The sequence below is a fragment of the Embiotoca jacksoni genome, unplaced genomic scaffold (assembly GCF_022577435.1).
Source record: "Embiotoca jacksoni isolate LCO1_2020_lvr unplaced genomic scaffold, fEmbJac1.0.p SCAF_8, whole genome shotgun sequence".
In the NCBI taxonomy this organism is placed as follows: Eukaryota; Metazoa; Chordata; class Actinopteri; family Embiotocidae; genus Embiotoca; species Embiotoca jacksoni.
The window spans coordinates 16,565,578-16,591,731 of NW_027185436.1; the positions used below are offsets into that span (position 1 = coordinate 16,565,578).

The following is a 26,154-nucleotide window of genomic DNA, read 5'->3' on the forward strand; positions in this document are numbered from 1 at the left end:
TCCTCCCTGCCACACATCTCTCTCCAACTCGGTGTAGTTTCTGTTCACCTTTCACCTCCTCACCTCAGGTCTCCCTGTCGTTTTATAGGAACTGTTTCTCAGGTCATCTGAGTGTCTCAGTTTGAGTGGAGCAACAGCACGAATGACCTCCAACCCAATGACTGCCTGGTTTGTGCTTTGTAGGTGTGTGCTCTGCATTCGTCACAATAAAATGGCCTCACACTTTTGGCTTCATGCACTCCCCAAAAGCCTTTGTGTAACGGTTTTCTCTCTCTTTTGCTCTTCTTTTATCTTCCCTGCTAACCAGCATGTGAAAAGAACAAGATAGATTAGAGGGCTCAGGTTGGGGGACATCGTCATGTCTAATTGCCACATCATCTGTCTTATCTGATCTCACAAGGCTGTTGTTGTAATGAAACACCAGCGGAGATGAGCTAAAAAAGATGAGCCGTTCATGGCACAATCCATCCCTTCATCGCACAGGGTTTTCCACACACTCCGTCCAGGAAGTATAGTGGGGCATGTGAGGGCTGGATGTGGGCTGGAGGAGGAAGGCAGAAGAGTTGAGGTAACCAGTCTGATAAGTGATGCATCCCTGCACTACATTGTGCATTGTGCTTCGACATGACAACCACATCGTGAATCAGCATCTTAGAGTTGAGTTGCAACAAAGGGATGATTATTTTCTGAGCCAGAAAGGTCAGGTTCCAGCCTGTTGATACTTTGGTGCGAAGTGTCAATTTCAATACATCTTCAAATGACTATAATTAATGATAACTAAATTATTATTATCAGGTCAGTTCTGCTTGACAACAGTAAATCAGTGGCTTGCATGCCTTTGGTGCACTCAGCTTTTGCTCACTGTTACTGCTTTTGAAAGACAAACTCTGTGAAGCCTTCCCTTGGTTTGAGTTATAAAGCTGCCCTTTAGTGCCCTACCATGGCTTCATGAAATATTGCAGTCTTTTATATATTCACCTGATAATTTGATCAACAACTGAAAAACTTCTGTCACTTATTATTTTTACTTTCACACCAGTATCAATAACCTTAGTGGATAATAAAAGATAAATGCTGCCACATTTTCAAGGTGTAGAAGACAAACCGCCCTTATTTCTGAAATACATTTTGAACTGAATCTCTCCAAAAGTAAGGGGGTTTAGTAAAGACTGTAGCCGTCTAATGTCCAAATGTCTTGTAGATAAGAGGGTCTGGAACAGATATCGGATGGATTTTTTTGCATTCCAGTTCAGATTAAAGCAGGAATTAGTGGTTGAATTGTAATGGAAAATAACAGCAATGGTTTGAATTGTGGTTTGGACTGAATGATGGGTATCACTCATGTGTCCTCAGCTGAGGTTTATTTACAGACACAACAAGCTCCATTTAAGACAAGCAACAGAGGCCTTGCACTCTCATCTTTTTAATGACATATACAATATTGTGCGTAAAGTAATCAGAGTTGGTTTACTGTACATGTATCCTCAGTGATGTATCTTCATATCAGTGTAATGTGTCTTTGCTTGTCTCAGGCAGGAGGGCATCTTTTGTCTGGTCCCTCACAGTTTTTAGGAAGGTCATTAGTCCAGAGCCACCCGTTCCCCTCTCCTCCAGGGCTGTGGGTGCTCTGCTTATCATCTCCCTCTCTGAGTCCTGGCTCTGGTTGCGGAGTTGTCGGGCACGGGCAGCAGGCATGGTGATGAAGCGGCTGACAACGTTGATGTGGTAGCTGCGCAAAGCCAACAGTTTTGTGACGCAGACATGAAAGGCCTGGTTTAGGTGCTCGCTGGCCTGCTGATGGACAAAACTCCTCAGGGAGGGTTGCAAAGAGATATCCTGGATCAGTTGCTTGTGAGCTGGTGGCATGTAGTTCCTCATGCGGGTTAGAAAGGAACCTGAAAAAAGTCAGTGTCATCAGAGCGAATACACAGCATTCACCTCCAGCGCTGTTGTAACCATTTATTGGACAACTTAGCAGCCATCTCACCACTTTCTGCTTCATGCTTGACTCCCAGAAGTTCATCAAAGCAATGCAGCAGACTGCTTTCTGCAGCGCTCCCTCCTGAATACTCCATTGGCTCTGTCTGGACCCCTTCATAAACCAGACCCTTCGGCATGGAAGGGTTGTCTTTCCACCTATGCATGCGTATACACATTTTAAAAACATGTTTCACTGAACAAATAAATGATTAATAACTCATGACAACATAAAAACAGATTTCTGTACCCAGACAGGTAGATCCTCATGATGCCATAGAAGACTGAAGGCTCCACATACACTTAAGAAAAATAACATGAATCAAAACACTTGTTCACAGAATACATTTTAATATAATGAAGTTTATGTCTGAGTCACTACCTTGCATCAGTTTGAGTGCATCGGTCATGTCCTGTATAGAATGGCTGATGTCCTCCAGGGCTCTGGCCACAGCCTCAGTGTCACCACACCTCACCCCATTGACCACAGTGGGAATGCTCTGCAACACAGGGCTTTGTCTGAAACATTCTCAATTTAATGCTGGTAGCTTTTATAGTTTTAAGTCAACAATTCAAAGACAGTTAAACCTGCAGATTTTTCACAAATTCATATTATGTGAATTGAGTTATTTTTAATACATATTCACCCTCAGTGCAGGAACTGCTGCCAGCTCCACCAGCAGAGTGACCATGAAGAAGCCTCGGACACTCTCTCCACCTGGGAGGCTGACCAGCAACTCCAGGTTCCTGTGTGATGCAAGTGATCCAGTAAGTTTAGCATATATTACAATATTATGGAACATTATGTGTGAAGGAACAAAACAAAAATGTACTCACTCCATGTTAAAAGGCCTGGCACAGGAGATAGACATATGGACATGAAAAAGAAACAGGGAAGATTTATGTCATGTGGTATGTGATCAAACCACTTGCTGCATATTCAGGGTCTTACCCTTCTGGATCTTTCTTTCTCCAGTTAGCCAGCACTGCATCTGCATGAGTGAGAACTGGGGGAAGTCCTAAGCGCTGTGACACCTCCCAGTATGGAACAGCCAGGTTACATGGCAGTGTCTTAGAAGAAGATTATTAAAAATGGAAAATCATTCATACAAATTGTATACTGCAACTTATGGCAGTCAAGGAAAGACAGAAGGAAAGATTCAATATGACAAAAAGAAAAATTGTCCGACACAGAGTTACCTCCACTGTGTCGTTCTCTCCCTCCTGCCAGACATAACCCATGGTCATCATGCTGAGGGCCAAGTGGGCCAACCGTAACTCTCTGTGCTTCTGCAGAAACTTGCTGCTCAGCAGTGGCATCTGGACAGGAATAACAATTCTCAACCGTGGCTCCATAAACACAGCGACCTCTCCTTGTCAGTTTATTGTCCCCTTTTACCTTGTTTATATGGGGGCGCAACTTGTGCACGACCACAAGCTCTGGGACTCGCAGGGCAATATCCATCCATGGCTGGTAGTAAGGTGGAAGCTCTTCCTAGGAATGTGAAGTTTCAGCACAGTGTGCATTGGTAAGAAAATGCTGATTAACATGGCAAAACAAAATAAGACTGAACAGTGCACAGATGCAAGTGATGGAAGGAAGGCTTTATGCACAGTGACCTTAGACTTGGCAAAGGCTTGAAATAAAATGTTTCTGCAAACAAATTCTGCTTGTAGGAATAAAGTTTAATGCTCGATGCAAACATGAGCAACGCCGATTCTCAGACCGGCTCCGTCAATTGGTTTCAATCAATACCACAATCAGTGAGTTCGCAGTTTTATAACAGCTAAACTATGATCACCATTTTATGTGTCTGCCGAAGTGAGAATCAGAATCAGTGGTAATTTCTACAGTAATACAAAGTAATGTCTTGAATAGCAGCCAGACACTGTTGTTTCCTGGCAGGCTGCATTTCACTGTGACTGCCTGTGTAATGCTGAAAAAAAAAGACAAAAAAAAGTGGAAGACTTTTTCCCACCTACCAGAGGCTCAGAAAGGATAAAGCCGAGTTCCTCAGAGACATGATAGGAGTCCAGAGAGAACGGAGCTTTGCAGTCTGTTTCAGCAGATGCCATAGAGAAAACAATACAAACCCAAAGACAGCAATGATCATTTGACTATTTGAGCAGTTCAGGAGACCCTAACCTGACTGGACTCTGGCACAGGGTTCACTTCAACTGTACCTGTTGCTTGCACAACATATATTCCCGATTTCTACTGTTGCACAATTCCTAGTAAAATGTAGCTCAGAGGTTTTTGCATGTTGTGAATGCTGCACGGTGATTGTATTGCTTTTTTAGGTTATCAGGCAAGTATGCAAAAAAAAAAAGAAAACAAGGAATTTTTAATATGCTGCATTTACAAAAGCAGAATAACAATTGTTATAACAATTGAGACCTCTATCAAAATTATAGCTCCTGTGGAAAAATCTGCATTTGGCAAATGCAGTTTTCTTGGACTTTTTTTTTTATTCCAAAAAAAAGTGGATTAATGATCACATCTTAAAAAAGTAGAATTCTAAGAACACAAGTAAAAGAGAAATACCAACGCTTCCTGTATTTCTATCCAGTCCTATGACTGGTGTCACATACTGACACCAAATCTCATCTTTATTCATCAGTATATATTTTGGTAAATTTTACTTGCCTGTGTTTCAAGTTTGGATTAAGATTTTGGAGGTTCCTTTTATGCAAGCAGATGCCTAACAGTTGCACAATTTTTTTCTTTCTCCTTATGAGTGATTGACTGCAATAGTGAACTGTGTCTAAAAGACCATTTCTATAAAAACATATATATCAATATAGTTTCATCATTTTTGTTTTCATACATACTATTCTTCTGCTTATTTTTTATTTTGAAGTAGGTTCTTTGCTCTGTCTATAAATGCTCAGGACTGAAATTTAGACTGTCAGCCTCACCTGGTGGAGCAGACTGAACACTGCAGGAGTAAATACAGACTGAATAGTGTATATTTACAACAACAAAAAAAGAGATGTCACTGTCCTGCTTCTGTATCATTCAGAGCTCCAAAACACCATCATTTGCATTTGTGAATTGTCAGTGGTCATTTGGGATGATTGACTAAAATAGAAGTGGAACAAAATCTTTTCAAGGGTCACGAAATAATCCGTGTTTGAATCAGTTTCACAAGTTAAGGCCTTTCTTTCACAACAACTGCATTGCAGCTTTGGCATTAATGTAGAATACAATTTGCATTCATGAAGGTCAACTGTAACTTGGTCCTTGTGGTGCTGGAATAAAATTAAGTTGTACAAACACTGGAATGCATTGTTCAACACAGAGACGAAGGGTAGAAGATAAAATAACCTGGGCTGTTGTGTTCTGGAATGGAAACTAATGCTATATCCAAGGTGGCAAAAACTCTCTCTTATACCATTTGTACACAATGGTTGTCAGCACCTGTGAGTGGTAAGTAGCTTATTATTTATAATGTAAGTAACTACAATGGCACAAAATACTATATTTACTTACAGTAAGAGCCATTGCTTTGTGTCCATACACTGTTATGAGACATTTTCATAATCATTAAGGCTGTATCAATAAATGTCTTGGGTAATGTTACTTACTAATGTGTGACAACCTCAATGAATAAGAATTAAATGCAGTAAATTTACCTCAGTAACCTGTTCAATAATTACAAGGTGGCACTCACTAAATTCTTTTCAAGTTTACTGAACTCGTTTACAGTGTTGAGAACAGATTTACTGTCACAGAAACCAGTGATTCATAGTAAATTCAAAACTTTTTGGTCTAAAGTTGAGTAAAAAGCTGCAAACACTGCAACGCTGTGAGATTTTGGCTAGAATAGTAATATCTAAGAGAGAAAAAGAAGCTGTCCATGTGAGACAGTAATTTGGGGAGAAAAATAATCCAGGTAACAGTGTTGATTGCAATCTGTCATTCAGTTTAATATATTTGAACCTATAATGAAATAAGATCTACTGTGATACTTTACTACTGCAGTAAAGGGGCACTGCACCACCATAACGCCCAATTTTCAAAGAGACACATTAGTCAAACAAATGACGAGCTGATTTGTATTTATAAAATACAACAGTTTTTATTATTGCATTTTAATTTTTTTACGCTCTATTTTTAGACATGGGTCCAATCGGACACTTCTGTTCTTTGTCCGCTCATTCCTGATTTTGAAATTTTGTCATATCATACATGGAACCACTAGGTGTGTGGACTATACTGTATTATGCATACATGCAAGCACATGTTAAACACTGGTTTGTCTCCTCTGAATGAGCCCCACCTGTCCCAACTGAAACTAGTAGACCCGCCCCTGGTTACAACACTACTCAGGGAGCTGATCATTCATGCTGAAGTCTAACACGGTCCTGTGCTCACTGAATTTATCCTCGACGGTTGTTGTCTTAATCACATTCAAAAAATAAATAAACTGTAACCTGTGCGATGTAGAGTCCAGATTCCGTTAAGTTAGAGGTTGAAATCCTGTTCGTGCTGGACTGGAGGCCTCTCCGCCTGCTAAGGAGCTGTGGAATGAGATTTGTGCGACTTTAAAGTGGATCAGTGTTTTGTAATGAATGGGTTTGTTTTTTTGTTTTTTTCGTCTGTGCGCCTGCCTATTATTAGCTACGGAGGCCTTACAGTAAGTGGAGGTGGCTCCATGTCGGTCAGGGCTGCAGCTCTGCAACGCACCGACAGACTTCAGTTCAGCGTTCCTGTTTTCCCTTTTGTCAATGCAATCGGACTTATCGCACTGATCCAGAGGACTTCCCTTTGAAACATCCGCGGTCGGCCGCGGCTATTTTCGAGCCTCGTTCACCTTGCCTTGAAGATGAAGTTAAATACCAGCGGCCGTCAGGTGCGAGCCGCATCCGATGGAGCCCTGCTTTCTATCGCGTTCATCGACCAACCCGATGCGGCACTTCCTTATGTTGCGGTAAGGAGCGCTGACTGCATTTATAACCGCGAGAATCGAGTTTTTTTTTTTCTTTTTTTCTTTAATTCCTTCTCGCTGGGTTTTGCGATGCACTCGGCGCCAGATAAACAGGCTCAAGAGTCAGTGACGGGGCGTTACATAACGTGTAATGCAGCAGAGCCTCATGACTAGTGTCTCGGTGGTGGAGGGACTGCTCGGTCCTTCTGGTAGGATATGCACAATTTTATCATCTTTGTTATTTCTGCAAGCTTTTTTAAAACCTCTGTATTTAAGATGATAGACTCGGGGCACTGTATGGGTTGTGTAGAATATTTAGCCGTATTAAAAAAAATGCTGAATTAATCCGAGAGTTGCGCAGTGTAGACTGTAACAGGAAAGGGCATATGAATGAGCAATTTTAAAGGCGGTGTATCTCTATAGTGTCATTAAGGCCCAGCCTAAGGTCACACTGTCAGTTGTTTAGACGTACTGCATATGCCTTAGAAGAGGTGACACCCGGCCTATGGGGATGCAGATTGTGCAGTCAATGAAAAGCTGATTTTATGAATGGCTGCTGCATGTGACAAAAAAAAAAAAAAAAAAAAAAATCATAGTAACCCGTGATAGTAATGGAGCATTGTCAAAATATATAAGGTGCAATTCTTGCTGTAATACGAGATGAATACAGTTTTTCTTATAGTATCATAGAGAGTCCTTTGGTGACCAAAAGTGATGCTTTTTTTATGGGTAGGTCTCATACTGATAATGTGTAGTTTGAGGTCCAGGCTGGTGCAGGATTAGCTGACCTCATTCATAAGAAGGTACTAGCTCAGAATCTAAGTATGCATCCTGATGGAAGGCTGCGATTCCCAGAGCTGTGATGCTTTCAAGGCGGAGGATGGGGTTAAAACGCAAATGGTTGTCTGGTGTTTAAACGTGTAAGCTCTGGATCTGCAAGTCAAACATGGCATGATTTAAGTTTAAGACTGCGGACAGAGTTTAATGTCCTGCTCTGTGCTGTGGTGGCACAAGTTATAGGACTAGGTACTGCCTTTGTATATATAAGTAATTTTTTTAAATCACTATTTTTAAATCACACTTATTTAATGACCATCCGTGTAATACATAAAAGATTGTATGATATAGGCTGTAATACATTGACACGGATCACAGTTCCCTTGGAAACCAGTCCGGGTACCTAAATCATCCGCCACCATTTTCAAGAGACAGAAATAGTCTGTTTACCTATTGCCTCCATTTAATGAAGGCATATTGCATGCATGTCAGATATCGTGTATTCATTGTAATATATTAAGGCTGGGATGAGTGAAGCTTTAAGGTAAGGTTACTTTAAATTGTAGTAAAAAAAAAAAACAAGGAGGGGAATTTTAGGCTTGCAGATGGTTGAATAGAGATATCAGGATTGTGTCAGCCTTCATTAAGCCATAGCAGATAAATAATTATTTTTAAAATGAATGTGCTTTTTCTTTAACCTTTGATCAAAGCTGGTTAAAACTGCTGTATTATTTTGCAGCACTGGTGGGCTGTAAAGTCTATTTCTAAGAAAGTGTGCTCCTTTTTGTTTGCTGGTCACTTAAATTTGTTTCTATATCGGGAGCAAGGACAGGGAACTTGTGAATGGGCAGGGGAAGTCACGAGACCATCCATTGATAGCTCTGCAGGCAGGATGAGCAGTGCAGATGAAGACTAGTCAGTGTCTGTATTGACTTATATTCTTGGAGTGTTAAAGACGATAGCTTAGGACTTCCGGTGCTAATGCAGCTTTCTGTGTATCTGTGTATTTCGACAGATCCCAGTTGACAGATTCTGATATGGACTATGAGAGGCCAAACGTTGAAACTATCAAGTGTGTGGTGGTAGGTGACAATGCAGTTGGAAAGACCCGCCTCATCTGCGCACGGGCCTGCAATGCCACCCTTACTCAGTACCAGTTACTCGCCACACATGTGCCCACAGTCTGGGCAATCGACCAATACAGAGTATGCCAAGAGGTGAGAATGAAAGTTAATAACTTAACATAGATTACCTGCATGTTTATTAAATAAATAAGCCTATATATGTGAAAACAGTGCATTATTTGTACTTTTAGCATTGCTGTCACTCAGGTACAGGAACTGGTGGTTAAATAAAGTATGTCTTTGTAGGTATTAGAGCGCTCCAGAGATGTAGTGGATGACGTCAGCGTGTCCCTTCGGCTCTGGGATACTTTTGGAGACCATCATAAGGACCGGCGTTTTGCATATGGCAGGTGAGTTGCTTTAAAAATACATTGCTTGTCTACCAGTATTTTCTCTGGTGCTGTCTGAGTTAGGAGAATCTCCCGTGTGGCTTTCTTTCAGGTCTGATGTTGTGGTACTCTGCTTCTCAATCGCCAACCCCAACTCTCTGTACCATGTGAAGACCATGTGGTACCCTGAGATCAAGCACTTCTGCCCCCGTGCTCCTGTCATCTTGGTAGGCTGTCAGCTGGACCTGCGCTATGCGGACCTTGAGGCAGTGAACAGGGCTCGGAGGCCTTTAGCTAGGTACTGGGACTTGTCTGTCTGTCTCTCTGTGTATACAAGAGTTAGTTTTATGTCAGAGAAATAAGTCGGGGATTGTTTTGAGATTTATTTTGATTTACTCCTTTCTATTACCTGGACTTTTTTTTGATATACTTCCTTGTTTTTCAGACCAATTAAATCCAATGAGATACTTCCTCCAGAGAAAGGCCGAGAGGTGGCCAAAGAGTTGGGAGTGCCATATTATGAAACCAGTGTTGTTGCACAGTTTGGAGTCAAGGACGTCTTTGATAATGCTATCCGAGCTGCACTCATCTCACGCCGTCACCTGCAGTTTTGGAAATCTCACCTCAGAAATGTTCAGCGGCCTCTCCTTCAGGCGCCCTTCCTGCCACCGAAACCTCCCCCACCTATAATCACTGTGCCTCCTCCCCCAACCACCACCGAGGAGCATCCAGTCGGTCTTCTGGAGGACCCACACTGTGCTGACGTCATCCTGGTCCTGCAGGAGCGACAGAAAATCTTTGCACACAAGATATACTTGGCGACATCCTCTTCAAAGTTCTATGACCTCTTCATAATGGAAACACAAAAGGAAGAGATTGAAAGGCCCTCACGTGGTCCTCTCTCTGGCCGAGAGCTGCTGATGCGTGCTGCTAGCTTTGATGTTTGCGAGAGCAGCGATGATGGAGAAAGAGCCAACCTGAGGGCCTGTACTAGTGATGGGACCTTGAAAGACTCTGAGGGGGGCCGGCGGAGCAAACTGCTCTCCTCGTGGAGCCGAGCTTTCGTCAGCATTCAGGATGACCTGGTGGACGACCCTCTAACATACAGCCCCAGGCCCATGACTGTCGTGCACATGGACCAGTCCATGCAGCTCGGTCCTTTTAGAGCAGTACTTCGCTACCTGTATACCGGTCAGCTAGACGAGAATGAGAAAGAGCTAATGCACATTGCACACATTGCTGAGCTGCTGGAGGTCTTTGACCTGCGCATGATGGTGGCAAACATACTTAACAATGAAGCCTTCATGAACCAAGAAATCACCAAAGCCTTCCATGTACGGCGCACAAACCGAGTCAAAGAGTGCTTGGCCAAAGGCACCTTTTCTGGTGAGTGAAAATCATTACTCATGTTTTCTCATACGTTCTGCTAGAAATAGACTGGATGCAGGTGTGAGTAAAGTGTCTAACATTTGTATTGCAGATGTAGTATTCAAGCTAGATGATGGAACTATTATGGCCCACAAGCCTTTACTCATCTCTAGTTGTGACTGGATGGCAGCTATGTTTGGCGGGCCTTTTGTGGAGAGCTGCACCAAAGAGGTAAGTCAAGTGCAGACTAACATTAGTACTGTGTTCCACATTGTTCAACATTTCCACCAGTATTTATATATATTTTTATTGCCAGTGGATTCATAAAGCATTTAAAGTCTAATTATGTTATAATTACAAATAGCACAAAGGTGTTGCAAAGATCAATACATGTACTGACCCAGGTAGAGTAACAACAGATGATGTGGTCTGTGTGTGAAGAATCATTTAATTAGAGGATTGCAAATCTGTAATAGAATAAAGCTGGCTTTGTGGTCAAAACATACTGTAGTTCCCTCAGCTCTGTTACGTTTTCTACTTTGTCAGAAGATAATTCTAAAGAATAATAATACATGAAATAGAAGAATTACTTCTGCAGGTAGTTTGAAGTTTAAATACTGTCATTTCAAATAATCAGATGGCCCTCCAGAGATATTTTTTTATCTGCACTGACCAGTTATAATCTTTGAAACATTTTAAGACACATGATGTATGTCATGTTTGCTTCTATTGTTGCTGCTGCAGCAGAAAATCTGAAAATTTCAAATTTTCTAAATTTCTTTAATTCTATTTTCATCAAATCATGAAAATACAAAACTGAAAAGTTGATTTCTTCTAGCTTTTCTCTTAAATGCAAACCAGCAATATCCTTAAAGCTCTTATGTCACAACTCTGTTGTATGTTCCTGTTTCTAAGGTGCTGTTTCCAAACACAACCCGCAGCTGTATGAGAGCTGTGCTAGAATATCTCTACACGGGGCGGTTTTGTTCTCGGTCTGACCTGGATGCGATGGAGCTCATTGTTCTCGCCAATCGTCTTTGCCTCCCCCACTTGGTTGCACTTACAGGTATTACATTTGGAATAGTTATTGCCCTGTAAACTGCAGGATTGTTGTACACAAAGCCAAGTCGGTGCATGCAGTGACCAGCTTTAATGTCTCTTTCAGAACTCTACACAGTGACAGTATTGACAGAGGCAGCGATGATGGGGGCTGACATTGATGGAGATGTGCTGGTGTACTTAGATATGGCCCAGGTAGTATCACCTGTCAATCACCTTAAACAAGGGCGACACTTAAAGCATTAATTTAATACTTTAGCAAATTGGATTTTTTTTTTTTTTCTAATGAGGGCATTTATCAGGGAGAACTACTCTGGAAGCTGAAATAAGATTTACACCCAGTAGGTGGGGCCAAAGAAACCGTTTTCTTAGACTGCAATCATCATTTGACAAAATAAATGGAAAATTATCTTTTAGAGCAATGGGTATTTAGAACATAGGAGTCAGCACCTAAAATCATCCTATCATTCAGACTCAGGCTTCTTAGTGTATTTTCCTTTTGGCTCATCAGTGTCATATCTATGGTCTGCAAACCGGGCCACATGGTCATTTTGCAGCAATCTCATTCATTTCTGAAACACAAAAATGCAATTTAAATTGAATTCGTAAGGAAAGGAGTATTTAGTGGCACCAAAGGGTTATCACGGTCCCTGGTCATATGTAACCACTCATTTTCATCTGATCTTCGTCACCTACAGCTGTAGTCACTTGTTATACTGATGTCAGCATGCTAAAATTAGTATGCTAACGCTAACGAGTAGATTAAAGTGAAGCTCCTGAGTGCAGCCGACTAATTATATAAAGATTTAGATAAAGACCACCTGGCCAAGCAGATTATTAAGGATCAAAGAATGAAGGTCTTAGCTCAGATAATGAGATCTCTACATTCAAAGCAACAGCAAAACTAAACAAAGCTTGTCATGTACTAAACTGGTCAACCACCAAAAATGACAGTCATTTTGTGTGTTGACAGTTCCATGGTGCTCAACAACTGACTGGTTGGTGTCTTCACCACATCTGCACCAATTACAACAGCGTCTGCCGCAAGTTTCCCCGAGATATGAAGGCCAAGTCTACAGGTGATCTGCTCTCACACTCATAACATTCAATGCCCTCTCATTCATACTGAACACGAACCTGAGATACAGTATGGCAAAAAAAAAAAAAAAGACATCAATATGTGTGTCTCTTCTGCGGCCATTTCGAAAGTTGGCCAATTAAAGAAAACTCTGTGAAAGAAGATTAAAGTCAGTGGACCCATTTCACCTAAGACTAATTATTTAATTATGTAGTCAGGAAGTCCTAAAATTAACAGTCACTGCCCACACTGTACCGGTTTGATCAATAATCTAAAGAGACAAGTGTATCATCTGGTCCTTCTGTTGTCTAAAAAAAAATAATTGTAATCTAGTTGAAATGTAGTCAGTCTGTGTGTGGGGGAAAATATTATTGAAAATGGACAGTTGAAAGTCCTACAGGCCATTTTCAAATTCCTGAAACTGTTTGTTCTGATACAGAAACCCAAGAATACTTTGAGAAACACCGCTGGCCACCTGTGTGGTACCTGAAAGAAGATGACCACTACCAAAGAGCACGCAAAGAGCGCGACAAGGAGGACTACCTGTACCAGAGACGACAATGTAAACGCAAGTGGCTCTTCTGGAACCTTCCCTCCTCCCCGAACTCAAACTCTCCTTCGTCTGGCTCATCTGCTGTCATCTGACAAAGTGGTAAGGGCAGGTCCACTCTGGAGTACATCAGTGTGGATGCGAGTTGTAAAAGATACAATAGAAGATAAGCACTGCTAGCTAGGTACACCCCTATTATTCAGGCACACACTTTCTCCTCCTGTTTGTTTGCCTCCGCAGTCAAACAACCCTCCAGGTTTGCATGGTCAGCTCAATCTGGCTAAAAGTAAAGAGTTTTATTCCTTCAATTTTCAGCTCACTATAAATGAGACTCAAACCTCAGTGATATGAACCTTTCTGACAAATGGCACAGTGTAACTTGTGCAAAATATCAACTCACATGGATTGTTATATGTTTTAACATAAGTTTTAAGTGTTAAAAATCGGACTCTGCTGGCACGGAACATTCCACCTGTGGTCATAATTATCATCAGTTAACGTGAACTGATAACCAAGTGCTGCTTATCAGCTGCAACAACCAGCAACTCAACACGGAACTTAAGTCTCAGAGATATAACACTTTGCCCTTAAGTGTTTGTACAATCTACCAAACTGTGTGTACCGAATTATCTCATCAACAGGATGTAACAATAGAATGGCTTCCTGGAGTCAGTAATTGGAGTCATTCATTCTAACCATACTTATTATGATCATGTATGCATAAATGAAAATACAGGCAACTTCTACTCCTGTTTATTTTGTTTTTGTTTATTTCATTCTAATTTTGAATGTTTGTGTACAGCTTGCACAGCTAAAAGTGATGTGAGTCTGGACACACTCAGACGTATTGTGATCTTCTGATTTGTGGCTTATTGTCACAAAAGGGCTTGAGTTGACATGAATGCATTCAGTGTCCTGAGATCCCAAATCAAAGAAAATATTTGAACTTTCTGTAAAATACCAGCAAAACAAACCAGACCACTAATATCTCCTATGTGTCGCTTGATTAGATTTGTTCGCGCACACGTTTCCTGAGTCGTTCAGTATTCACTGTCATCCTTGAAAGCAACACATAATGTATCTCAGAATGAATAGCAGCATTTCCAGAGCTGAAGTGACCGCATGGACATTATCATCCCTCTGTGACTGCGATGCATCTATCACTAGTGGTGATTTGGCCTTTAGAGATTTATCTCAGCTGATCAGAGAAAGCCCCCTGACTGTCTGCTGTTGGCTACGTAAGACCTGTACATGCAGGTGGCTTCCTCACACCTGGGTGAAGCCGTCCATACTCTTCTACACTCTTCGAGCACTTTCTGGACTCTTCTCCACAGAGACACAAACAAGAACCTCCAGTAGCAGCATCCAGATGAATGGCACTAAAGACTGTGTGGTGTCACGACGCGCTGAAGCAGATTTTAAAAAACGAACTGGGGAGGATACGAGACCAAGATATTTCAAATGTTTCCCAAACTGTTGTGAAGAGGGTTAGATCAAATCCTTTTGCTTGATTTGTTTTGCACACCTCACAGTATATGTTCAAGACTGTCATCTACTGTTGATTGTAGGATTGGCTGCAGCATTATTTGGATTTGCCGGCATGGTGCTCAGTGACGATGGGTGGTATTGTAAATTGTATAAAATATTAGATGAACTGCAAGTAACTTGCATCACTTTAACGTGCTGTTACCTAAACTTGTGCACTGCAGGCAGTGAGCAGAATCATACAGTATTACTGAGTAATATGTGCTGAATATAGACTTGACTTCTCTGACTTACATTTATTTACTGTGCAGCTACAAACTGCTCAAATAACTGAATACTCATTGTGCTGACCTCCAGTTACATCTATTATATAGTGTAGTATACATGCAAATTACAGGCAGTTCTAATTAACACTTTACTAATAGTAAAATAGGATTACAGTGCAAAGTAGACATTAAAAAGACATTATAAAGATTTATGGTACATCCATAACACACGCTGTTGTTATCTAAAGAGTAAATTCTGGTTGCAGCATTGTTGTTTCGCAGCATATGTTAAAGAAAGGCTTGCTTTAATCCTGCACATGATTGGTTCTTCTTTTCTGCAATGTTTTTGACTAGATGGATATTTAGAGCCCAACAAAGAGCTTAAAATGAGTAAGTGGTATGAATCAATTCAGTGACAAAAAACAATTTCTTGCTCGTTTTAACTCCTGACCTAATATCTACACTGCATGAACGGGGCTCGCCAAAATAGATTACGTGTATTTGTGGTCATTTAAATTGTAACATATAGATAAGTGCTGGTGCTCTAAGCAGTAGCTTTAAATTGTCCTCAATTCCATTAAATCGTCTGCTGCTAATCAAACATAGGGACTGTAATTTTAAATATCTTAATTGGTCAGATCGTTTGGCATACATGGCCAGACATTGGGAGATGGATGCACCTACAGAAACATTGTACTCTTTTAGAGAGAGCTTTATCCTAATTCTTAATGTTTTCATTCATTAAACCATTTGAGTAATAGATAATGACGTGTTCACACAAAATACAGTTTTGTGTGAACAGCAGGAGGGTCTGCATTGTTATAATTTGCCTTGGTGGTGTGACTGATAAAGTTCATAGACATACATTTCATTCCTCAGTGCATTGCATTTCTCAGTGAATCTTCTGCTGATGTTTTGCATCAACAACACCTCATGCCTTAATGTACAGCATACTGTAGTTTATGGTTTGAATGTAGTGTTACTGTGGTCACTAGTTTTGTTTGCTATATCTTAAGCTACCATGGTGCTCTCTAGGCTGTGTGTGCGTGTGCGTGTGTGTGTGTTTATTTGTAAATGTACATAATCCATAATTTGGATGTAAAGCAATCAGTCGGTGTGTGATTTGAGGAGTCCGATGAGTGTGCTTTAGTTTGAACACTGATTAGGGTTTATGTCCTTTTAAAGCTGAAACACAGAACTAATTAAAGATTCAATCCAGGCCGCACGAGACAAACGTCAAACCATCAATTTGTGACATTAACCATAAAATTAATGCAGGGATTTCCAGTTTGTCATTATTTTCAAGTTTCTTTATGCTAATGAGTCAAATTTTTGAGTCTACATAGTTACAAAATACTGATACGGAGTGGACATTGGAAGTAAGATAGTAACTCAAACCTGTAAATATATACTGTGTGATAACGTCTGCAATTAAAACTTGGCATAGCAATTGATACAAGCTAGTGCATAGTTTAACATAGATACTTTTGTAATATACATATTGTAATGTCTCACTTTGAAACTACAAACTTGCACTGCTTTGTAGCACCAGGTTCTATTCAAATGGCATTAGAAGGTAGGCCTATTGCAACATCATTAGATTAGTTGATAACATCAGGTAAAAAAATATATAAAAAGAAAAAAAAAAACATTGGATCATAAATTACAATGAAGTTGTCACTGGGGCCCTTTTCCCTATTTGGGTGCTAATATCACAGCTGCAGAGAAGCACAAACCAAAGGGAGCTTTAGCAGCACCAGGAATATATTATATATGCTGCACAATCACTACTGCATAGTTTAAGAGGCCTTGTTCAGAAATGGTTGAAAATTGAAGAAAGAAAAAAAACAAAAAAAACAAATATGTGAAAAGAAAAAAAAACTTGAATGTTTCTCAGTGTTCAAAGCCTGGTTGACATTTTCCGACGTCACCGGCTATTTTTGTTCTCAAGAGCTGTTTTTATGGTTTAGGAGCTGTAAATCTGAAATTCTGTAGCATGTGTTCTTGGAAATGTGTAAATAATATTTACTAAATAAACAAGCAGCAAACATGTGCAGTTCGGGTCTGTTGTTTTTTTAGTGACGTCATGTGAAAGTTTCGCAGCGTCTTAAGCTGCAGTCTGTGGTCTTACGTCATTATCCAGCTCCTGCGCAGAGGCACCGTCAGCAACAGCGCGTGAAGAAGAGGAAGAAACCGGCAGCCAAAACAAGTGGACAACTTTTGAGAGATGGTAATGTTTACGACAAAACAAATGCATTTACCTTAATGCTTAATTCGAGTACCGTCAGTCTGGTGTGTAGTTTTATCTCACGTCTGCTTGCGTGTCAGCTGTATAAACTGCGCCTTGTCGACGTGCACAATATGATACCCTGCCTAAATATAAACAAGCCAAGTCAAGTGAAGGCTTCATTTATGTTATGGAAGTAGCCTTTTCTTCGGGAGTCGAGAGGGAATCACGTTTATGTAGCAAAAGTTTGTCACCAGGAAATGCACATCTGAAGGGAATGACACTAACTGGTGTGTGTGTGTGTGTGTGTGTGTGTGTGTGTGAGTGTGTGTGTGTGTGTGTGTGTGTGAGTGTGTGTGTGAGTGTGTGTGTGTGTGTGTGTGTGAGTGTGTGTGTGTGTGTGTCACAGAACCGGATTTAACTCCGCCCGAGGCATATTGTGTATATAGCGCGTGACCACACAGTTGAAGCAGACTTAACGACACGTTGTATTTTGTATTTGAACAGTGACAGTAATCAGAAATACAATAAACCAACTTCTTTTGAATGAAAACAATGATTGTTCCTGTCATGTGAGTTGCGGTGCTGCTGATGTGTCATCTAGTTCAAACAGGTGAGGTCAGGTGTCAAAATAAGATAGAAATTAGCATTAAAAAAAAGAAAAAAAGAGTTGGTGATTAATGATTACAAATGATTAGTTAACTCGCAAGAGATTAATCAGCAAAGATCATTTTAAGTTTTAAATGTAAAAATACCCCCAAATGTTTTAAATCCTAAGGTCTCTTGCTTTTGTTTGTCTTTTATGAACGTATACTCAACAACATCTTAAAAAATGAAACTGCTGTTCAGATCAAGCAAAACTCGACATATCTACAAAGTATTCAGAAGATTACAGAAAGTGCAAATAATTGTTAGTTACAGTACAACTCCATATCAGAGCTGTGATTAATGAAGCACTTCAGTGACAGTTACTTTCCATGTTTTTTGGTGGGTTTTTTGTTATTACTGTTCAAGAGATATATTGCTTGACAGATGACATATAACTTCTTGCGGCCTGTCATTCATTCATATTCATTCCTGTAACTGGGGTTACAATTCAGTATATTATGATACTCAGGCTTTCTTAAATCTAATTTTAGGAAAACTTCATACACTGTTGCCTATATGAGTTTATTTTACATTGGAATCGGAAAGGTAAATGGCTGAAGACAAATTACAACACTTCAGCCAGGAGTTTAAACGCAGCACAAAACGAACCACTGTCTGCTATCGATATTTGTGATCAAACTAAAAACAACAACAAAATAGTGTTTTTGAGAACTGATTTTCAAATGTTTAGATATTTTCTTCAACCCCTATTTATTACAGATGAAATATAAGGTTAAATACCATAACACTCTTTTAAATCTGTCACCTGTAATTAGATGTTTTTCACTCAGGCGACTGCATTGCTATAGAAGATCACTATTTGAATTATAACAGAAAAAAATCATATTCAAACATTTAGTGAATAATATTATTTGTTGAAAATAATTGCCTCTTGTCTAACTGAACTTCTGCAGGCTCTACTGGCCCCTTTCTTCTTCTTGTTTGCGCTCAATTTGAGGCTTTTGCATGTAGAAGCAACAAGAGACACGCTGACCTCTGCGGATGCTTCTTTCTGTCAGTAAGTAATCCAAAATGCCTCAAAGAGCTGTGATCATAATGTAACTGCAATCACACATAAACCGTGACATCAGCATGGTAAAAAGACAAGAATCTGAACCGGAGCTTCTTTCTCTCTGAAAGTTGTACTAAGCTCTTTTTGCTAATGGCAACATTGGAACCCTTTTGAATGAGTCGGCTATATTTATCTGCACATGTTGTCCTCAGTACAGAATGTAACGCAAAACGCTGTAGAATTAATTTAATCTTTTATCTCACTTCAATAAAGTGGTGGACTAGAGGTGATCTATCCAGAGGTGGACATCGACAAATGCCTCATAATTCCCAAAAAGCTGAAACTCAGAGAGAAAGTCAGCACAGTTTGGAAAGCCCCACAGATCTACTTTTCTCGAGCACAGAAGGTAAGGTGTGTGTGTGTGTGTGTGTGTGTGTGTGTGTGTGTGTGTGTGTGTGTGTGTGTGTGTGTGTGTGTGTGTGTGTGTGTGTGTGGATGTGTGTCTCATGGCTTTTATTCTGCTTGTGGAATGTTGCAGTAATCAAAAAGTCCTTAACAAGAGTTTATCCATTGATATTTATTAAAAAGTTGTAAAATACAACTATATAAATAAAGCTACACTGCATATTTTATTACGTTTTTGATAGGCGATTTGTATCTCTTTGTGTCTGCTTATGATTCCACCACATTTACTAAACAGACGCCTATTTATTGTACCCCAGAGAAAGAGCTCTGGATTATTATTTTAATTTTTTGTAATTGTTTTTATTGCCATATTTCAGTAACATAACATCAACACAAAAAAACAAAAATTACACCCGAAACCCAACCTACACGAGCAATCACACTAACCAACACACGCGCACACACACGCACACACACACACACACACACACACACACACACACACACACACACACACACACCCATGGTAGAGATGCTAGTAACTCAGAAGTTGATCCTAAATGGATGTCCAGGACACCATAGCCCATAACAGCGCTTATCATTCACATTAAAAGCAATGACTACACATTGAAATCGGGAGTTGCAGGAACAGGGAGAAAAGAAATATGTAAACAAACAAAAACAAGACATATCAGAAGAAGGGAAGGCAAGAAGGGACCCCAAGATGGTTCCCATTTCTGCTGGCGTCTTGGGTTATTCCATCGTAATTTCTCCGTATGTATGACTGAAACAAGTTAGTGCAGCCAGTTTTTGAAGCTCGGGGGAGTCGGTGTCTTTCCGGTGTGTTCTTTTAGAATACGTTTTTTTTTTGCGAGCTCCATTCCCACCGACAGAGCTGTTTGGATGTGAGGAGGAAGAGTTCAAGAGTTTTTCTGAACAGCCAAAGAGAACCAAATCCCTTTAAGGAGCCAGAGTCCTATATGATAATCTCCAGAGAAAAAGAAAAAGATTCTTGACCAGAATGAATGAATTGATGAAGAGCTCTGGATTATGATTAAAAAAAAAAAAAAAAAAATGTTTTTGGGGATATTTGAACATTTTCCTGTCTGTGAAATGTTTTAGTGCGCACAGTTTTAGCAGGCCAAAATGCACAGGCTTATTTTCAACACTAGAGGGCAGTAATGGATAAATAAAGATGCGCGTCTGCCTCAGCAGAACAGATCTTGGGTTACTGTCACAAGAAACAAAACCTTCACAAAACTGCTGAATTATAAGCAAGAACCAATATTTTAAATGTCAGCCAACTTTTCAGTTTTGAGCATATCTGTTACCTCCTTTCATCTGCATTACCTGCACTGATTATTGATCCACTGCAGTACTCTCTGTCACCAAAGGGTGGGACTAGCACCTCATTCTTGTGAACCTCAGTGAACACTTTTATTAAACAAAGGTTACGTTGTGTCTTTACGCTTGTAGTTTCAACCATCTAGAAATGTCAGATAACATAAAGGTTAAAGCCAGTAATAGTACACGGTGTCCTTAATTCACTAAACAGTGGAAAAAAAAAAGAACAAATAATCGTCTCCAGTCAATAATACATCTCCATCCTCACTTAGGTGGCAGTTTCAGTTAACTGAATGTCAATGGGCAGCAACTAAAGCTGCGCATGTTTTGGATAATCTGTGTATGAAACAATATACTTATAAGGGTTAATGAAGTTTAATGAATTAACAAACTTTAACTCAAGTTTAAACATCCAGAAAGTCAAAACAGACCAAGACAGAGTGATTATTAATTGTAATTATTTCATCAGAATGATGAGGCTGGATCCAACATAATGCAAAACTATTTAAATCAAAACTACTGTTTAAGATGTGCTTATTTTGACATGGAATATTAAATGGTTGCTATGTCAGATTGCTATTTGCAGATGATATAAAAGATAATAGAAACAGTGTTCATACTTGTAAGGAGAGTGTGGCATTAACAGTGCAGCCCCTTTAATACATTTTATGGCACATAAACTGAAAAGAGAAACACGTTTGGAAAATGGGTTGACACTGTTCATAGTCGGGCTTAAATGTCACGATGTATTGCTCACTTGATGTTCTTTCTTACACAGATTCATTCAGAACATCTGTATAGTATATTCATCAGCAGATCATAGTTTGTGTAGTTTTATTGTTGAGAGGCAGATTGAAAGAGATACACGTCCCAATCCACAGGAACCCTGTTCTGTAAATTGAAAACTTAAATTGAAAGCCACCTCAATTTAGGAGCTAGTTTATGAATTCCACAGCTAAGCAGTCTAGCTCGAACATGATCTATTGCCCTTCTGTTGCCCAAACTCCATTTGATCTATGGTCGTATTATCTATAATGCTGTCTTACATGATTCTCTTTTATTGCCAGAATCAGTGTCAGACAGCAAAACAGATTACATGTTAGATGAAATCAATACAAACTTTATTTACCGGGCTTTGAAATGTAATTCTCCATTTCTCCTGACACTTATGTAAACACACACTATTGAAGGCTCAGATTGCTGCCTGTGGTTCTGTGGTTGGTCTGCTGGTCCACCACGCTTTCTGTCACCGTGCCATGCTGCCAGCGCTGCTGCTATTCTCTGCCACTCAGCCCGTGTACCCAATAGCAGGGATACAGAATAGTGGCCGCTCAAATCCACCCACTGCAACACCCACTTCATTACTGGGACGGGATGCATGCCTGCTGAGTAATTGTAATGGAGCACAATGGGCAGTAGTCCAGTAAACCTGCCTCTAAATACATGCTCATGACCAAAAACAAAAGCAAAGGGCCACAAAAACTGCAGATTTCTGTGTCCAAACTTCAGAGCTACTATTCACCACTTGAACTTATGTGTTACAAAAACCTGGCATGTGTGTTAATGAAGCATTTTTAGAAATCCTAATTACACTGAGAACCCTCAGAAGCAGCTACAGTTTGATGTGAGTGGGATATCTATTGGCTTATGAGACTAAACTATAACAACATGGCTTGATTGCAGTTGGTCTCATAAGTAAAGGTAGTGAGAAATGTTATTCAATGTTGGACCAGAGGAGACATATTTAGAAGTCATTTTAATAAGCTGAAGTACAGATTGTTGATGCGCCCATGTAAAAATTAAAAGAGCTGGACTTTCCTCCTAACGTTGAATCCGTTGAAGAAGATATAAAGCACTGCACCGTGGCTGTACAATACAGACGAAGAAAGGTTTTGCACTTCAGGATCGTGCTGACGTTTCGAGGGCAATGCATAAATATAGGAAATAGTATTTAAATTGTTTATATCTATAGTGTTACTTGACTTTAGATGTAGTTTTAATATACAAAATTACATATTGCAGTGACCTTCTGATTCGGGTCTCTGTGAAAATTACGGTCATTGATTTTTTTTTTTTCTAAAAACCTCGCTTTTTGTCCCAGTCTCACAACCCTGATTCATTTTCTTGGCGGTAGGACACACTTCATATAAGCCAGTTCAACTAAAAAAATAATATTTGGCATGTATAGTGTTGAAATGACAGTAATAATCTCAATGATCATTTGACCTCAGAGAGAGAAAAACCTTAGAAAAGTAGCTTTCACCCCTGCAAATGACACGCTCAGCAGGTTTAACAGGAGATCCAGTGCTGTGCTGTGAAAACGTCCTCCCTTCTTTTTCAAACCGACTCTTACGTTTGGCTTGCAGTGACACCTTGCTGCACCAAGCGTCTTTGAAGAATGATCAAGATAAGTAGATATTCTCAGAAGTAAGGACCCAACTTCTTTTCGCAAGATAAATATTTTTATTAGAATCAGTGTTCTTGTCCTGCCATACTGTAGATGATGTGTGCATGCATTTGTTTATTGTTTATTTTTTTTATTTTTTATTTTAGACAGAAGCAATATCACTAAAGATCACTAATTATTCAATAAAGGTTTAGATTAGATACATAGTTTATGCTGTAAAAAGTTTTCTAATGAAAAAATGTATCAACACTTGGTCCTATATAAAACCTAAACTCTCAATGTGCAGTCATTGATATCTACTTTAAATGCCAAAATATTTCGAGGAAATTTTGTTTCACACAAAGGAATAGTTGTGAGTTCATGATGTTGACAGAGGCTCTTTGGAGATCTGGCAAACTTTGCTGGAGGACAAAAAACCTTTGAAATAAATCTGTGCCAGCAGAAAAGAATAGGAAAGTGAAAATGAAAAATATTTGACGATATGAAAAGGATTAAAATCTTGTATATATTTGGCTTTGTGGCAGGTCATTCAGGTGCATCTTTGGATCCACCAAAGAACATTTCAGTGAGTTGCATCCTCTTGGACCATTACTTTGTATTTACTTGGGCCTTTCATGCACTTTGTAAAATGCCTGATTACTTTTTTTGTATTTGTATTATATTTAATTTGCCGACCATCCTGTAACAATTCAGACAGTCTTGTCTTGTCTATAATTAACTAATTAAGTTATTTATTTTCGAGGATCTTGCGTGCATCCATGCAAGCCTTCTTATGATTGATTTCTCAGCTGAGATCCCTGGTGTTAGTGTACGCAGCATATTATTTAAAATAATTATTTTAGTCTTTGTTTTGATGGTCATCTTTCAGTGATGCAGTTGCTGTAAACAACACAGACCACAGCATTGCCATCGTTACCATGTAGTTACTCCAAAATTGGAGACAGTTTTGGAGCTTTTTTTTTTTCTTTTTTTTTTAGTAGGGACCATAGCCACAGGGCACATTCTTAGACATGGGGGATTTCAAAGCCTTGTCTTTGGGTAGACATTTCTTGCATCTGGTGGATGGAATGAGGGTTTAAACCATTACTGCGATTAGAGCTGCCTCACTATGATCTCTTGAGCTTGCTTACTGCTGCTAATAGCTGTTTCCTCTCTATTTCCCTCTATCTTTTTCTTTTTCGCTTTCTCTCTCTCCGTGAATGATTTTTATGCTTTGCTAAAACATGTGGGGGCGTTGAGAGAGGATTTAAATGCAACGATCCCCCTCCTCTTTTTTTTTTTCTTTTTTTTTTTTTTTGGTGAATCTCAGTGTTCTTTTCTGCAAGCCTCTGATGACGACAGGGCAGCTTTAAGCCTGGCAGTGCCCACGGCAGGCTGCCGTCTCAGCGCTGCCCACTCTCCTCTGTGTTGGCATGCTGGAGAAAGCGAGGGTGGGGTTCCTCTCTAACAGACCCTGTCATTCCTAGGAAAGCCTACATGTCCACCCATGCAGGATTCCTGATAGGTCTTCATGTTGGGGATGTGAGAGCACAGAGATAAGGATTTTGTTTTCAGAAGGTGATGGTCTTCATTCAGCGAAGAGTCAAGGATGTATATAAACAGACAAGGCACAGCTTTGTGCCTTTGTGACAGCGAGGGTCAAAAAGTGAATTATGTACCATAATATCCATCTAATTGCATATTCAGTGTCATCAGGTGGGTGTTTTTGGCTTTGCCGGATTAAATCGGCGTGTTTGGCCGGGATTCAGAGAGTTTATTTCCTTAGCTAATGTTCCCCTTTGTCATTATAACACCCCGTTAAGCTGACCCGTATCCCGCTCCATTCAGTCATTGCCCATTACTACACAACATCCAGTATATGATTCATGCAGGCTTCTGAGGAGGAAAGAATTACAACCTTCTGCTACCAGGAGTGCTGGATTGATTATACATATTCATTGCAATGAAGAGAGGCAATAAACCTCCACCACCTTCTCTCACAGAATATTTTGCACCTTGGATGTGGCATGCGGACCACTGCAGGTGCAAACGGCTCATACTCATACAGGCTGTTGCATCGCATGGTTTAAGTTTTACCCACATTCAGCAGCACGGACAAAAAAAGATGTGAGCAAGTGATATTGTGCCTGACATATTTATATCTCATAACTGATATTTTTATATTTTCTTACTTCTCTCACCTCCATTTTCTGTTTTCTTCTTTCCTCCACATGCATGCACCGGTATAATGACACTATTTTTTACTTTCACGCGACCCTTCTTGCACTGTGTTGTTGCAGCGGCATGGTATTCCGTCACCTTACATTTGGTCGAAGAGCGTAGGCAGCAGTACTTTTACTCTGTGGCTGTGAGTAAAATATGATTTCAATTACCGTGAAAATGTATTGTATTATCAATGGGAGGATAAGAACAGATTAAGGAAGCTCTGGGATGCTCTTACAAATGACAATGGTCAGGTTTCTATTCAGGCAGCAGTATTTGAGAAAATTATATATTTTCAACATTTGACAAAAGCTCTGAGAAAAGGAGGTGGTTCAAAACGTAAAGCCGACTCAATACTCTGATATGTTTCAGACGAGGTTATTTGCTTTGGTACATAGGAACAATTTTTTTTTTTTTTGTACTGACTTGACATCATTTTGAAAGGTCAACTTTTTCCTTAGCAAACTAACCATGTAATATAATAAATGCAACCACTATTTTTTGGGGGGAAAAAAACCAATACATGACAATTGTGAAATTCTGCAATTAGATTGAAATTTGCCTCAGCACAGAGGTAATAGCAAAGACTAAATAGCAAAGAGAAGCAGACACCTTTAATAGACAGACCCTCTTTAATAAAAAACACCACCAGAACCTGTGCCTCCTGATTATTATTCAGTATTCACACAGAAACTGTCTCTTGTCAGTTCATATACATTGAGTGCAAGATCTGTTTAAACAGAGATTCATAATCTGCATGGGAAGTGCATCTCCTGCTGTGAATACTTAGACAAACATACAAGATTAAATTTCTATTTATATGAGCCACAGAAACCTAACATTTGCCTGAGAATCATTGTAACTCCAGATGACTCAGTCGTACTTTGGCACGTTGAGAAATTTTCTTTATCTGATCTGTCCAGCAGGGAGAGAGAAGAAGAAGAAACTTTCTCTGGGGTTCTTAG

General features: G+C 39.8%; 3 protein-coding genes across 6 annotated transcripts in view; 2 read left to right on the top strand and 1 right to left on the bottom strand.

Moving 5' to 3' along the window:
- Window positions 1-1,320: 1,320 nt before the first annotated feature.
- ido1 (indoleamine 2,3-dioxygenase 1) lies at window positions 1,321-6,706 on the bottom strand. Of its 2 annotated transcripts, XM_069139209.1 has the most exons (12): window positions 6,617-6,706; window positions 6,415-6,501; window positions 3,961-4,034; window positions 3,377-3,472; window positions 3,178-3,297; window positions 2,930-3,048; window positions 2,815-2,829; window positions 2,625-2,724; window positions 2,360-2,477; window positions 2,228-2,279; window positions 1,988-2,136; window positions 1,321-1,895 (listed from the first exon to the last, which is right to left on the bottom strand). In XM_069139209.1, exons 4-12 carry the CDS (start codon window positions 3,440-3,442, stop codon window positions 1,504-1,506), a joined length of 1,131 nt encoding a protein of 376 aa, XP_068995310.1. In that variant the 5' UTR covers window positions 3,443-3,472; window positions 3,961-4,034; window positions 6,415-6,501; window positions 6,617-6,706; the 3' UTR covers window positions 1,321-1,503. The 2 variants fall into 2 exon arrangements, with proteins under 2 accessions (XP_068995310.1, XP_068995309.1); XM_069139208.1 differs by lacking the exons at window positions 6,415-6,501; window positions 6,617-6,706 and having other exon boundaries at window positions 3,961-4,309.
- A 120-nt stretch (window positions 6,707-6,826) lies between these two features.
- Window positions 6,827-17,110, top strand: LOC138192040 (rho-related BTB domain-containing protein 2-like). Of its 3 annotated transcripts, XM_069139206.1 has the most exons (11): window positions 6,827-6,911; window positions 8,701-8,902; window positions 9,056-9,159; window positions 9,251-9,436; window positions 9,584-10,524; window positions 10,619-10,737; window positions 11,422-11,572; window positions 11,672-11,760; window positions 12,539-12,644; window positions 13,083-13,295; window positions 17,088-17,110. In XM_069139206.1, the coding sequence occupies exons 1-10, from the start codon at window positions 6,850-6,852 to the stop codon at window positions 13,286-13,288; spliced, it is 2,166 nt and encodes a 721-aa protein (XP_068995307.1). In that variant the 5' UTR covers window positions 6,827-6,849; the 3' UTR covers window positions 13,289-13,295; window positions 17,088-17,110. The 3 variants fall into 3 exon arrangements, with proteins under 3 accessions (XP_068995307.1, XP_068995306.1, XP_068995308.1); XM_069139205.1 differs by lacking the exon at window positions 17,088-17,110 and having other exon boundaries at window positions 13,083-16,996; XM_069139207.1 differs by lacking the exons at window positions 6,827-6,911; window positions 17,088-17,110 and adding an exon at window positions 6,920-7,117 and having other exon boundaries at window positions 13,083-16,996.
- LOC138192042 (phosphatidylethanolamine-binding protein 4) overlaps window positions 17,098-26,154 on the top strand; it is a 50,518-nt gene continuing 41,461 nt past the window's right edge. Inside the window, exons 1-3 of the mRNA XM_069139210.1 lie at window positions 17,098-17,174; window positions 18,734-18,837; window positions 19,105-19,237. Coding sequence (XP_068995311.1) covers window positions 17,172-17,174; window positions 18,734-18,837; window positions 19,105-19,237 — 240 coding nt within the window. The 5' untranslated portion in view covers window positions 17,098-17,171. The remainder of the gene's footprint in view (window positions 17,175-18,733; window positions 18,838-19,104; window positions 19,238-26,154) is intronic.

What these genes read in the sequence shown, in the direction of transcription:
- ido1 (XM_069139208.1), bottom strand. Translation starts at nt 4,053, where the DNA reads ATGGCATCTGCTGAAACAGACTGCAAAGCTCCGTTCTCTCTGGACTCC. An exon ending in TGCGCCCCCATATAAACAAG is followed by an intron (nt 3,298 to 3,376) that starts GTAAAAGGGGAC and finishes ATTCCTGTCCAG; the next exon opens with ATGCCACTGCTGAGCAGCAA. An exon ending in CAGCAGTTCCTGCACTGAGG is followed by an intron (nt 2,478 to 2,624) that starts GTGAATATGTAT and finishes CCTGTGTTGCAG; the next exon opens with AGCATTCCCACTGTGGTCAA.
- LOC138192040 (XM_069139206.1), top strand. Translation starts at nt 6,850, where the DNA reads ATGGAGCCCTGCTTTCTATCGCGTTCATCGACCAACCCGATGCGGCAC. An exon ending in GGCCAAAGGCACCTTTTCTG is followed by an intron (nt 10,525 to 10,618) that starts GTGAGTGAAAAT and finishes TTTGTATTGCAG; the next exon opens with ATGTAGTATTCAAGCTAGAT. An exon ending in CCACTTGGTTGCACTTACAG is followed by an intron (nt 11,573 to 11,671) that starts GTATTACATTTG and finishes TGTCTCTTTCAG; the next exon opens with AACTCTACACAGTGACAGTA.